The 14674-nt window shown below is 26.1% G+C and overlaps 1 protein-coding gene across 4 annotated transcripts in view; it reads right to left on the minus strand.

Annotated features, from left to right (window-relative positions):
* The window catches only part of LOC127282682 (myelin regulatory factor-like protein), a 37471-nt gene that overhangs the window by 9412 nt on the left and 13385 nt on the right, over window positions 1-14674 (minus strand). For 2 of the 4 annotated variants that reach the window (XM_051307097.1, XM_051307096.1), the window contains exon 1: window positions 8122-8340. The exons of the other annotated variants lie outside the window; for them this stretch is intronic. In XM_051307097.1, the coding sequence (XP_051163054.1) occupies window positions 8122-8248 (127 nt within the window). In that variant the 5' untranslated portion in view covers window positions 8249-8340. Of the gene's footprint in view, window positions 1-8121; window positions 8341-14674 lie in introns of those variants that run through there. 4 annotated transcript variants of the gene reach the window in all.

Genomic DNA, 14674 nt, shown 5'->3' on the forward strand with positions numbered 1-14674 from the left:
AAAAGTTATTATGAAAAAAAAAAAAAATAAAAAAAAAATTTTTTTTTTGTTACACAAAAGAAATGTGACTGTAAATCTTTGTTACCGCATACAAGTTCTTTTATAATGAATATTATAATAAGTAGATGTGGTTAGTTTTAGTCAGACTAAGAAATACCGCTCCCATAAAAAGATTATATTATAAGTAGAAAAATATCCTTCACATTATTTCCTCATTCCCGACAATTTATATCAAATTGTTATTAATTAAAATTCTTTTCAATTTTTTTTTACATATATTTATAATTAAAAAAAATTAATCATTTTTCAATGGAGCAAAAAAAAATCAATTTACATTCAATTGTTTTTGCAGTCAAACCTGCTTTAGTGAGACATCTCACTTTGGAACGATTATCCAGGTAAAAACTGTATTGTTATATATATACAATATTTACAATTTTTTTGATCAAAATTTTGAGATCAGAAAAAAATTTTCCCGAATAATAAAAATAAAAAAAAAATAATAATAAAAATAATATAAAATAATAATAATAATAATATTGTTAATAATAATGAAGTATATATTATAATGTAATTAAATGAATAACAAAATAAAAAATAATATGTGAATGTCAGTATCGAGAGATCTTTGTGTAAAGGTCTCATGAGCGGAATATAGTCACGAAAGAATGCCTTTTACATGGCCTCTCTTCTCACTTTACAAACACTCTTTTGTATATATATATATTTCTCTATTATATTATAAAAAGATTTTGCCGCTGTTTCTATATGGGTCATTCCACGTCAATAGTAACCGACCTATGTTTTTTTTTTGACGTAAAATTATGTAGAAATTTAAATTAAATTAAATTAAATTAAAAATTTATTTTATTTTAAAATTTAATTATTCAACACATAAAAATAGACAAATGGCTTTAATCACGTCTTTTCACGGCGTTAAAATAGACATTTGGCTAATTCCACGTCATTTTACTCGTAAAAATATACAATCGGCTAAAATCACGTCAGTTTTACGGCGTGAAAATAGACCAAATGGCTGAAATCACGTCTTTTCACGGCGTGAAAATAGACATTTGGCTGAAATCACGTCTTTTCACGGCGTGAAAATAGACATTTGGCTAATTCCACGTCATTTTACTCGTAAAAATATACAATCGGCTAAAATCACGTCAGTTTTACGGCGTGAAAATAGACCAAATGGCTGAAATCACGTCTTTTCACGGCGTGAAAATAGACATTTGGCTGAAATCACGTCTTTTCACGGCGTGAAAATAGACATTTGGCTAATTCTACGTCATTTTACTCGTAAAAATATACAATCGGCTAAAATCACGTCAGTTTTACGGCGTGAAAATAGACCAAATGGCTGAAATCACGTCTTTTCACGGCGTGAAAATAGACATTTGGCTGAAATCACGTCTTTTCACGGCGTGAAAATAGACATTTGGCTAATTCCACGTCATTTTACTCGTAAAAATATACAATCGGCTAAAATCACGTCATTTTTACGGAGTGAAAATAGACAAGTGGCTAATTCAACGTCATTTTTACACGTAAAAATATACAACCGGCTAAAATCACGTCTTTTCACGGCATGAAAATAGAAATTTGGCTAATTCAACGTCATTTTACACTTAAAGGTAGAAAATCGTCTAAAATCACGTCATTTTTACGGCGTGAAAATAGACATTTGGCGAATTCCACGTCATTTAACACGTAAAAATATACAATCGGCTAAAATCACGTTATTTTTACGGCGTGAAAATAGACAAATGGCTAAAATCACGTCATTTAACACATAAAAATATACAATCGGCTAAGATCACGTTATTTTTACGGCGTGAAAATAGACAAATGGCTAAAATCACGTCTTAAAATAATTTAAAAAAATAAATAAAAAGAAAATAAATGAAAGTATATCAAAAAATGCCTCTAATTAAAAAAAATAAATAAATAAAACACACATTTGGAGAAATGATTTTCTAACTTATTTTTTCTTAACAATATTCGCGCCTAATGCAGAATTGCATTCTAGGCTATAAATAGTCTTCGCGATTACTATACGGGGAGGGACTTTCTCCTGACCTCGAAAGAATAAACAAAATAGGACTTCTTATCGCGAGATATAAAAAAAGAAAAATTTCATATTTAAATCTTCTTAATTATCACGTCACACAGTCTCATATATTATCATTTTATACAGAAATAACCTTTTTTTACAGGAAAAAAAATTTATTAATTTTTCATGTACAATCGTATGTGTATAAATACTATATATAATAATAGTTTAGCCATAGAGAAAGTGCAAAGATTTATTCTATATATATCGACATATAGGGAAAATTTTACAAGAAATTATGGTAAATTTTGTTCAAGATAATTATAAGCGAATTATATCTGTATATACACAAATATATGGAATTATAATATATTGCAAAAATATGCCAATTACTGAATTCAATCAAGTATAGTAAATAAAAATTCATAAAGAAATTTTCAATATTTGCTTTTATAATCAGTTAATTTACATTCATGGATCAGTAAATAATTATAGGTTATGTTTACAAATTCTAAATTCAATGACAATAGCGTATATATATATAATTTATCGTATATAATATTCCTAAGTGTGTCACATGTATTGTTGGTGCACTTAACTGTACACAAAGTGTTATCGCCTACCTTGATCACTCTTAAGCGTTTAAGCGTTTGAGTCAAGTGTCATAACTCGCTATTTCCGGTAATAGAAGTACGCGATGGATCAAAACTTCTGGTCCAAACGACTTACATACACAGCATTTATATTGTGAAAAAAATTTTCTTTTTTCTCCTTTTTAAAATATCAAAACACAGAAAATAAATTAAAGACTTTAAATTCAATTCATTTCTAATTAAAGAACAGAAAAAAAAAGATTTTGCATCTACAAAATCGTTTGATTAGGCAATTTTGGTTGTTGTAACCATTTTGGTTGACTGAAACCTAACCTAATATTTGGTTATGTCAACAAAATAATTTGAAAATTTTTAAAATCCAAGCAAAATTTGGTTACGACAACCAAATTTTTAGTTAACTACACCTTGGTTGCTTAAATACCCAACAAAATTCTTTTGTTGCGGCCCAACCAAAATTTGGTTTGCTCTGACTAAACATTTTTCTCATAGTGAAACTAGTTTTTTCAAAATTATAAAATAAAATTGTTCAAAAATAGAAAGTATAATAATGAACAGTAATTTGTTTCCATTTTACTGTTACAATGAAAGAAACAGATCCTAATAATAAAAGGATGTATACATAAGAAATTTCATTGAATCAATTACAATTATAGTTGCTATATGTATATATGTATATGTCTTATTAGTGTATTCTTCCAGATGAAAAATGATGTTAGGAACGTAATTTTCTTCTGGTAATCATTATTCGTTTTCCAGTGCTACAAATAAGAGTCCTGTATATGTGTGTGTATATATATATATATTACGTAATAATTCCAGTTTCCAGTATGGCCTGTTCGTGCATGGGAACTACGCGATTGAATGTAATATATTTGCCGGCCCTGACCGTCTAGCGAAAGAGCAGTTTTATGATTCAATGCGTAATTACATATGGGTTCACGTGGCAAACTACTTTCACGTTATAGAACAAGCTCTCTATTATAATTATTCTGTCTGTTGCTTTTCAAAAATTGCCAAAAAATACACTGAATATCCATCAAAAGAAATAGATTTTTAAATATATATTTTCAATTATTATATATATATATAACTTTTAGGGCTCATGATAAACATATTCCTAAAAATGGAAAAACGAATTTTGATCTTAAATACACGGAAAAAAATCATGTTATATACTTAAACCTGGTACTAAATTTTGTTTGGTCGCTATACAACAAATCGATATTGTTGTTAAAACAATAGAAAAACTAATTTCAATTTTTAATTCAAAATGAGTAACAATAAAATTTTGTTGTAACAACTAAAAAATTGTTGTAGTAACAAATATATTGTTAGTGCAACAATACAGATTTGTTGTAGCCACACCAAACAAAATTGTATACTGAAAAAAATTCTGGTTAGGCTACATTTAACACTTCTTTCTTGTTAAATAGACCAGAATTCTAATTCCATTAACTAAAATTCTCGTTAAAATAACCAGAATTCTGGTCAACGTAACTAGAATCACAATGTTCAATATACCCTAACCAGAATTCTAGTTGGAATAACCAGAATCACAATGTTAAATATATCTTAAACAGAATTCTAGTTACAATAACCAGAATTCTGGTTATTCTAAATAGAATTCTGGTTAACCTAAGCAGAATAACAATGTTAAATATATCCTAACCAGAATTCTAGTTGGAATAATCAAAATTTTAGTTACAATAACTAGAATTCTGGTTAGGTTAATTCTGGTTGACCTAAGCAGAATAACAATGTTAAATATATCCTAACCAGAATTCTAGTTGGAATAACCAAAATTCTAGTTGGGATAAACAGAATTCTAATATTAAGAATTCTGATTAGGTTAACCAGATTTCTAGTTGAAATAACCAAAATTCTACTTGGAATAACCAGAATTCTGGTTATTCTAAATAGAATTCTGGTTAACCTAAGCAGAATAACAATGTTAAATATATCCTAACCAGAATTCTAGTTGGAATAACCAAAATTTTAGTTACAATAACTAGAATTCTGGTTAGGTTAATTCTGGTTGACCTAAGCAGAATAACAATGTTAAATATATCCTAACCAGAATTCTAGTTGGAATAACCAAAATTCTAGTTGGGATAAACAGAATTCTAATATTAAGAATTCTGATTAGGTTAACCAGATTTCTAGTTGAAATAACCAAAATTCTACTTGGAATAACCAGAATTCTGGTTATTCTAAATAGAATTCTGGTTAACCTAAGCAGAATAACAATGTTAAATATATCCTAACCAGAATTCTAGTTGGAATAACCAAAATTTTAGTTACAATAACTAGAATTCTGGTTAACCTAACCAGAATTCTAGTTGAAATAACCAAAATTCTAGTTGTAATAACCATAATTCTGGTTATTCTAAATAGAATTCTGGTTGACCTAAGCAGAATAACAATGTTAAATATATCCTAACCAGAATTCTAGTTGGAATAACCAAAATTCTAGTTGGGATAAACAGAATTCTAATATTAAGAATTCTGATTAGGTTAACCAGATTTCTAGTTGAAATAACCAAAATTCTAGTTGTAATAACCATAATTCTGGTTATTCTAAATAGAATTCTGGTTGACCTAAGCAGAATAACAATGTTAAATATATCCTAACCAGAATTCTAGTTGGAATAACCAAAATTCTAGTTGGGATAAACAGAATTCTAATATTACAATAACAAGAATTCTGCTTAGGTTACCCAGTTTTCTAGTTGGGATAACCAAAATTCTAGTTGGAATAACCAGAATTCTGGTTATTCTAAATAGAATTTTTTAGTTCCACGTTTAGTAAGAACAATTTATTTCCCACCGTGTTTATAGTCTCGATTTTATAATATAAAAATATTTATGAAAAAGTACATTTTCAATGACGTGAAAAAAAAAATGTTAGCCTCCATTTTGAAATGGTCAGCACGAAGAAGAGTGGGAATAAAAAATATCCACCCAGAAAATATAAAGACAAATCTGGAGGGTAAGTTTTCTTTGTAAGGCGTTGCCAACCTTCGAGAACATATCGACCAAACACCCGCCCCCTCAAGGGGGTTGTGAAAGGGTAAGGCAAATCTAAATAATTTTACTCTGACTATATTTAACGACCTTATATATATATATCCGACTTAGTATATATACAGTTCTGTATACAAGATTATATTACAAAAATTAGCTAAATAATTTTTTTTTTTTAATTTTACATAACCTCTCTCGAGAATATACGGTGGAACCTTATGGGGCACTTTTTAATAGGCTGAAAATCCTCCGATTTACAGTAAATGAAAAAGGAGACAAAATCAAAGGTAGTCTCGAACAAAAATTGTATGGCGTACACAGAAAGGTGATATTTTTTTTCTCTAAACGACTGCATTATTTTGTTCTTAACTTGTTTATAAATATACTACTGATTGTTGAAATAACATATATATATATATATGAAACCGTTTTCTTGAAATACAGGAAAAGAATAATATAATCTTTCCAGAAAACCGGTATATCGCTTCCTTCTTCATTATAGCAGGAGAGCTCTATAAGAGGAACGTAAATCAAAAACCAGATTTTCCGACGACAAAACGCTAATAATATGTCAATGGCATAAATCTATCTCTCACGGAAAAAAAAATTACCTGGAACAGCGAAAGGTTTCACTATAGTATAGCAAAATTTTTACTTGTTTCAATTAAATTTAAATTTTTCTCTATTCTAGTAAAACTTTTTCTCTGTTTCAGGTAAATATTTTTCTGAACCTGAACAGAAGTAGAGGAAGGTAGCACTTTCTTATATATAGATATAAAACTGAAACAAGCGAGATATGCAGCTGTCGTGGAACGTGCCCAATGAGGAGGGATATATTATATACTCTTGTATATCGAAAAACCGGAAATACGGCATTTAAAGGGAGGAAGTTAATCGAGTGAATTACCCCCAGGGAGTATAACCCTTATGGGATATTCGCAGGGGATTAAGCAACAGCTGCAAAAAAAAATTGGACTGTTTGAAATGCGCGTGTAAAATATATATATACACACACGACCTGACCGATTAGGGGTGCACGATGCCGATTAACATAATTGGGAGGAGTGTGTACTTGGCAGGTTGTGAACTTCGTCAGGTGATAAGCTGTTATTACACGGATGATTACCAATCTGATTGACGATTCTTCTTTTTTTTTTTTTTTTTTTTTTTCTATATTGAAACTAAATTATTACTGACTTTTTCAATATTATATATATTTATAAAAAACATTATTATATCAAACTCTAATACAATTTGATTTTGATTTTATTAAAAATTTATTAATTATTATAATATATTATAAATAATAACAGAATAATAATTATTATTATAATATATTACACTGAAAAAAAAATTTATTTGATTCAAATACCTGTGTATTTGGTTATTATCAAATAAATATTTACTTGAATCAAATATTTCTTATTTGAATCAAATAAATGGTAATTGCTTCAAATACTGAAATATTTGATTCAAGTAAATATTTATTTGATAATAACCAAATACACAGGTATTTGAATCAAATAAATTTTTTTTTCAGTGTATTATTTATTTGCATTTGAAATTATTGTTATACACTTGAAATCTAGTTATTGAGACACTGTCTCAGTAACTGAAGTTTCACTGTATTCTTTAAGTGTTCAAATAAATAAATTTGATTTAAATTAATTTTAATTTTTCTCAAATCAATGCGTCGATATTTTTCCTAATAAATATTTCTCTACACTGAAACTCTTTTTATTGTGAGACAGAGAATGTGTCTCAATAACAAGAGTTACAGTGTATTAAATTCTAAATATTTCTATCAAAATAGAAACAAACGTACCTATAATTCGGTATTATAAATTAATACCTTTTGTTTTAAAATTGTGGGAAAGTGACAGTAAAAAATTGATTCTGTCAATAGCGAAAGTGTTTTTTTTTAAAAATAATTACACGCGGCGGAATGAGAGAGAAAGAGGGCAATTCTTCCGTTCAAATCTTATTATATTCTGCAATGATTATATGACAAAGTCCAATAAAATTAAAAACCGTAAAAATACGCGAGCAATTCGTTTGAAAAATATCATACCCAGAGAAATATATATTTGAACCAAATATAATATACTTGAGTTAAATAAACCCTATGTAATAACTTTTTTTCTTTGGTGTAAATAAAAATTTTATTTGTCATAAATAAAATTTTTATGTAAATCAAATAAATATTTATTTACGGCTCTGAAGACAAATATTTATTTAAATCAAATAAATATTTATTTGGCTCTGAGACAAATATTTATTTTCTCTGGGTGCAATTCTATTTTTTTTTTTTTTTTTTTGGTGTCAAAAATTGTGTTTCTAAAAAGAAAAAGAAATCGCACTTTTTTTTTGTGAAAATTTCGATTTTACGTGTTTAATAATGATTTATTTTTTCAGAGATTTTACCTGCAACCGACAAAAGCCGCCGAGTAGCAGAATGTCCAATGGCACTTGAATCTTCCTGATAATCAGAGTGATTTCTCACATGTAAGGAATCCGCAGTTTGTTGTTGAATGGACCACGCGAATTCCATCGCAATTTTAGAAACAAAAAAAAAAAATTAAAAAATTACTCTAGACAAATTTTCACTTTGCGTGCACACTACATTTTGATGTCAAAAAATTAATAAAACTCTGTCTCTTCATATCAAATCGGAAAAATTCTTTTATATCCAATCATTTGTTAATTGTTTTTAATTAAAAAAAAAGAAATATAAAATTTTTTCTATTACCGAATTTTTCCAAAACTTTTCAATACATTTTTCTCTTTTATTCTCACTAAGTTCAATTCATAATTAATTCATTAATAATTAATAATAATTAATAAAATTATTTAATAACCATTAATTAACAAATTTAATAATTTTTTTTTAAATTCCTTTTTTTAGTATCTCTTTCTCGACACATATAATCACTGAAATAATAGAATATCCAATAGCTGATAAGGGTTGAAGAACTCGTCACGGATTTTTAACTTTATATAAAGTCGGTAATTTTTTTATTCTTTTTGAAAGAAATGGCACTATGGAGTAAAATTTCGAGGCGTGGTGATTTTTGGCGACGATAACGGAAAACTGGAAGCTTTTAGGTTTTCGTTGACGGAACCGATGGAAGGTGAAGTTCCGCTAGATTGAGGATGTAGGTTGATCGGCCTATTGGACATATAATAATGATGGTGGTGGGGGGGTTGAAGGTACAGTTTGGCTAAGAGTGTTTTGCTACAGTTTACATTCGATATTAGGTATACAAAATAGTGGGGGGTCAGAGAAGGCGGTGCTAATTCTATACCAATGGGGTTGTTTGCTAGGAATCATCCCCTATATACATATATATATATATAGTATAAAGACGCGAGCTCTCAATCTCTCTCAAAAAAAAAATTTCTCTTAAAAATAATATTTTCAAACAAAAATTTAATTTGTCTTAAGAAAATTAGAGAATTTAAATAAAAATTCTGTATATCTAAAAACTTTGTTAAGTAAAAATTTGTTAGAAAAAAACTTGAATTATTGTAATAAATAAATGATAGTTCTATTATTTATTTAATAATATTTTGAATGACTAATATTATTTCCAAATTTTTTATTTTTAAATGCAATTCGCTTTTTTAGCAAAGAACAATTTTCAATTCTGTATAACTTCTTCTTTTTCTTATATATATTCTAAAGGATTGTGAAATTATTTAGTTGCGGACCACGAGACATCGATTTATCAATTATGTTTGCTAATTCAGGACATTTAGTCTTGTCTGCGAAACAACTCTCTGACACGAGATCTACAAATAGGACTAAACGAAACATATATTTCAGTTTTATATTATTAATGTCCTCTCATACTATATCTAAAGTATACCAAACATCTATCTTCCAAGGTTAAATTTTAATATCAAAAAAAGAATATTTCTTCACACTTTTTTTTGTGAGGCAAAAAGAAACATTTTTCGCGAAACTGAATTTTTTCTGAATAAATCATTCAATATTTTTATATCTTTTAATAAAAAAAAAAACTGTCGCTCTAAATATAAATCATAAAAAAATATATATTAATAAATATCGAAAAAATTATCAATTTTTTACTTTGTAAAATTTTTTAAATTGTTTCCTTCCTCAAGGACATTTTTTTATTGAAGCTATAATACAGTGAAAAAAAATTTATTTGATCCAAATAATCCGTTACTTATTAGCTAATAAATATTTACTTGAACCAAATAATTTTTAAATTAAATTAAATTTGAATAATAATTAATATACAAATAAATATTTATTTTATATAACAGTCGATTATTTGAAACAAATAATTTTTTTCATAGTGTAATAATTAAATTATAGTTATATAATCGAAATTTTCAAATTAACAATATTTTTGTATGTGAATTGTAATTATTTCAATTATTGTAAACGAATTTTTTAACTATCACCTGCTGTCCGTATGCCGTCGGGACTATTATTTTCTCTCAATGATATTATATTGTATACATATATATATAAAATAAAGTTCGTGCGTGAATTCACGATGCGTATAATCGTTGCACATTAGTCTGACAACAAGAATCATATACCCTCAATATCCCACCAAAAAAAAAGTTTACAAACTCCCTATATATTTAAATATACATATAAACTATGAGTAAACATTCCCCAAGTTATTCAACCCCTTTTTGTGACAAAACCGATAATATGTAAATGTTTACCTCTCGCTAAATGGTTATATATTTATTCAAGAGGGTGGCTTTCGTTAAACGTGCCAATTATTTATTATTTGACTTTCGCGCGTCTCATAAAACTAATTCAGATTTGACAATAACTTATAAAAAAATTTTAAATTCAATTTTTAACATTAATAATTTTTAATTTAAATCCCTTATATATACTGAAAAAAATTTTATATTTTTAAATGATTAATAATTAATTAACAACTAATTATCGTTTAAGGTCAAAAAAATTTGATTGAAAATTTATTTTCTTTATTATTTATTTTTTTTTAATTTTATTAATTTATTTATTATAATTATATTATAAATAAAATATATTTAATTGTCTCAAATAATAATTAGAATTATTAAGAAATTATTTAATACAAATAAATATTTATTTGATAATATTCAAGTATAGCCGATTATTTGAATGAAATAAATTTTTTGTAAATGTAAATAAATAAATATTTAAAAAAAAATTATTATTATATAAATACCATATTATGATAATATTTACCATTTAATCCGAATATATTTCCATATAGCAATATAGTTATTAGCTAAGAGGACTCACCTGAAACAGAAAAAGACGGATTTAATTAGAAATTAAATTACATAATACATAAAATATAAATAATTAAACATAAAACATATAAATGTGAAAATAATTGAAATGAGATGGAACATTTTATAAAATTTAATATATTTCCTATTCGATATTGAAAATCAAACATTGAAATATTTTTTTACGAAATTTATTTTTTAAAATTCTCATTTTAAAATCATTGTAATTAAATGTTTCTCAATAATAAAAATAATGTTATTGGAACCATGGCACGTGAATCGTTATAAAAAAAATGATAAGATCCACGCGATCAAAAAAAAAACAATAATCGTATATATTATATTTTCAGGATAAAAGACCTCACTTTAACAAAAGACAATTTCTCAATTTGCATTGACGCGATCCGTGAAAAGCATAATATTACACGCACAGAAACTTGAGTGTTATAAAACAAAATTATAGAAAAAAAAATTACAATAAATGCAAAACTAAATTAAAATTCTTACTGAAATTGAAAAAAAAAATTATTTTACTAAAATGATTAAATAAATATAATAAAATATTTCTGATTTTATATAATATACGATAAAAACAAAAGAAAATATAATTATAATGAATTAAAATTTGTAATGAAGTAAAAAAAAAAAATCAACCAATTTTTTTTTAATTACTATCCAAGGTTATTTTGCTATCATCAATTTAATATATTTTGCAAAAAAAAAAAAAAATAGAAAAAAAATACAATTATCATTACAAAGATATATTCGTTATATAAAACGAAATTCTTGCACGAAAACAGTATAGGTATTATTAATTTTTTTTTTACAAATAGATAATAGAAAAATTTAGAATTGTTTATAAAAAAAAGTAATATAGTATAACGATAAAATTGTAAAAGTAAAAAATTAAAAAAAAAAAAATTATAAAAATAAAACAAAAATAAGAACAATATCAAGTTAACACACACGAAATCAGCTTTTGACGATAATTCAGTACCAGCGCGAAATTCCCTTGGGGATAATCAACGTTCAAGATAAACGATTTATCTGACTCCAACATCCACGTGTTCCTCCTATATGCACGCGTAATTTTTTTTTTCAACCACTCATGCGTAGAAAAAATCGAAATGTTCTAAAAATTTTTTATCAAAAATAATATTCAAATATTTATATTCTTATATATACACAAATAATTAAAAAATGTTTCATTAAAAATCCAAAAATAATTATTTAAACTTAAGAAAATATATCTTATTCTTAATTATATAAAAATAAAAAACATTTCGATTTCAATTTATTATCAACAAAATAATTAAACCGATTAAAAAAAAAAATATATATATATATAAAAAAGTATTAATAACTTTCAGATTGTTTGCTTGTTGTATAATGTAATTATTAACTGATTGCGCAAATAATTGTCGATAAGACATTATACAAGAAAGGTGTTGGATGTCACAGATTAGAAATTATTGCTATATATGTGTTAGCAAGGACTCTCAATGAATTATGGGCCTCATTACCGTTGTTTGTTAATGTCATTATCATTATCAGTGCATTGTACACAATCGCTTAACTTACATACAAACGCCATTTATATACCGCTGATTCAAATTTGCTATTTACAATATATTCCTTTTCTTTTATTTTTCACAATCACCTTAAAGAAAAAAACACAGATTTTTTTAAAAGCATCAATTTGCATATTTATAAAAAGGGTATCTATTAAAATCATTAAATTAAATACAAACATCGATTAAAATTTTTTTTTTTGAAAAATGAAAATATCAAAAAATACCGACATAGAAATCTACCTAACCGACTGATGGTAAAACAGGTTTTTTTGAAAAATTTTTTTTTTTAAATTGCCGACATAGAAATCTACCTAACCGACTGATGGCAAAACAGTTTTTTTGAAAAATGAAAATATAAAAAATTACCGACATAGAAATCTACCTAACCGACTGATGGTAAAACAGGTTTTTTTGAAAAACGAAAATATAAAAAATTACCGACATAGAAATCTACCTAACCGACTGATAGTAAAAAAGTTTTTTTTTTGAAATATGAAAATATAAAATTTACCGACATAGAAATCTACCTAACCGACTGATGGTAAAACAGGTTTTTTTTGAAAAACGAAAATATAAAAAATTACCGACATAGAAATCTACCTAACCGACTGATGGCAAAACAGTTTTTTTGAAAAATGAAAATATAAAAAAATTACCGACATAGAAATCTACCTTACCAACTGATGGTAAAGAAATTTCACAAGAATTTTGTTTAAAATTCAAAGCTGTTTTACTATCAGTCGATAAGGTAGATTCCTATGTCGGTAATTTTTTATATTTTCATTTTACAAAAAAACTTCTTTACCATCAGTCGGTAGGGTAGAGTTCTATGTCAGTAATTTTTATATTTTCATATTTCAAAAAAAAATATTTACCATCAGTCGGTAAGGTAGATTTCTATGTCGGTAATTTTTTATATTACCATTTTTCTGTTTTACTTAGCAGTTTTCGTATTATTCGACTACACAAACCCGAATAATAAATTCATTATACAAATATTGTAATACCTTTCTAAAAAAGGTATAGCCTTTATTAAAAAAAAGAGGTATATCTATTTAAAAAAAAAACGGTATACCTCAATAAATTAATCAACTATTTAGCATATATTAAAAAGTATACACAAAAGGCGTCGCAATCAAAGGCGAATGCAAGTTCAGTTTCTTATATTCTAGGCCGATCTCCTACTCAATAAATTCCTATTGGAAAAACGTTTGATACACATTGCACACAATACACACTTAAGAGTACGACTGCGGTATTTTACAATCACTATATGCGACAGTAATGAGTTCAACATCTGTGCATTTATTGTATATAAAGAAACTTTTAAAGCGTTATAGTTAGAGTTTGAAAACTAAAAGGTATATATATATATATATGAAAAAGAGTCGCATGAGTCCTTGGTATAAATTCCTCTATGTCAATCTTCTAATTAGTTTCTCTCTGTACAAAAGCAATAAAAGACATGTCGTTTCACATGACGACCAAAGATTTTTTTTTCTTTCTTTTAAACAAAATATGTGTCAATTATTGAAAGAAAAAAATTCTCTTTCAATAATTTGTATTTAAAAAAAAATTCGAAATTATTCAATTTTTTTTTCAACTAAAAAAAATTCTTTCTAGAAAAATAGTTAAATCCTTTTTTTTCAGTTATACTCTAAATACCAAGAAGATATATAAACTCAGTATATAGTTTTCTTAGTATAAATCAATGCATCGTGTATATATATATACGGAAAGAAATCATGTATACGAAGAGACGTTAGCGTGACCAAAGTTAGTAACACGACATCGGGACATCAATAGAAGGAAAGCTGAAGTCATGATTCTTTTTCTATAATAGCGTCGTTTCTACCTTCAGAAATCTCATATTTCTATATATATATATATATATATGGTCCTTAAATATTTTTAGAAAAAAAAAAAAAAAACAAATTATATCCTTTATGACAAAAATGTTAACGATTCGTTTTAAAAATAATAAAATAAAAATTTTTCCAATTGTTAAATATATTTCCGTTTTATTTTATTTCTCATTTACCCCGGATTTCGGAATCGCATATGAATATAAATTAAATGTGGAAATGATTTATGAATATAGATTAGTAGACCTTTATGTTAAACACTTG

This window comes from Leptopilina boulardi, unplaced genomic scaffold (assembly GCF_019393585.1).
Source record: "Leptopilina boulardi isolate dan_hultmark-lab unplaced genomic scaffold, ZJU_Lbou_2.1 LbouV2_302, whole genome shotgun sequence".
Taxonomy (NCBI): domain Eukaryota; kingdom Metazoa; phylum Arthropoda; class Insecta; order Hymenoptera; family Figitidae; genus Leptopilina; species Leptopilina boulardi.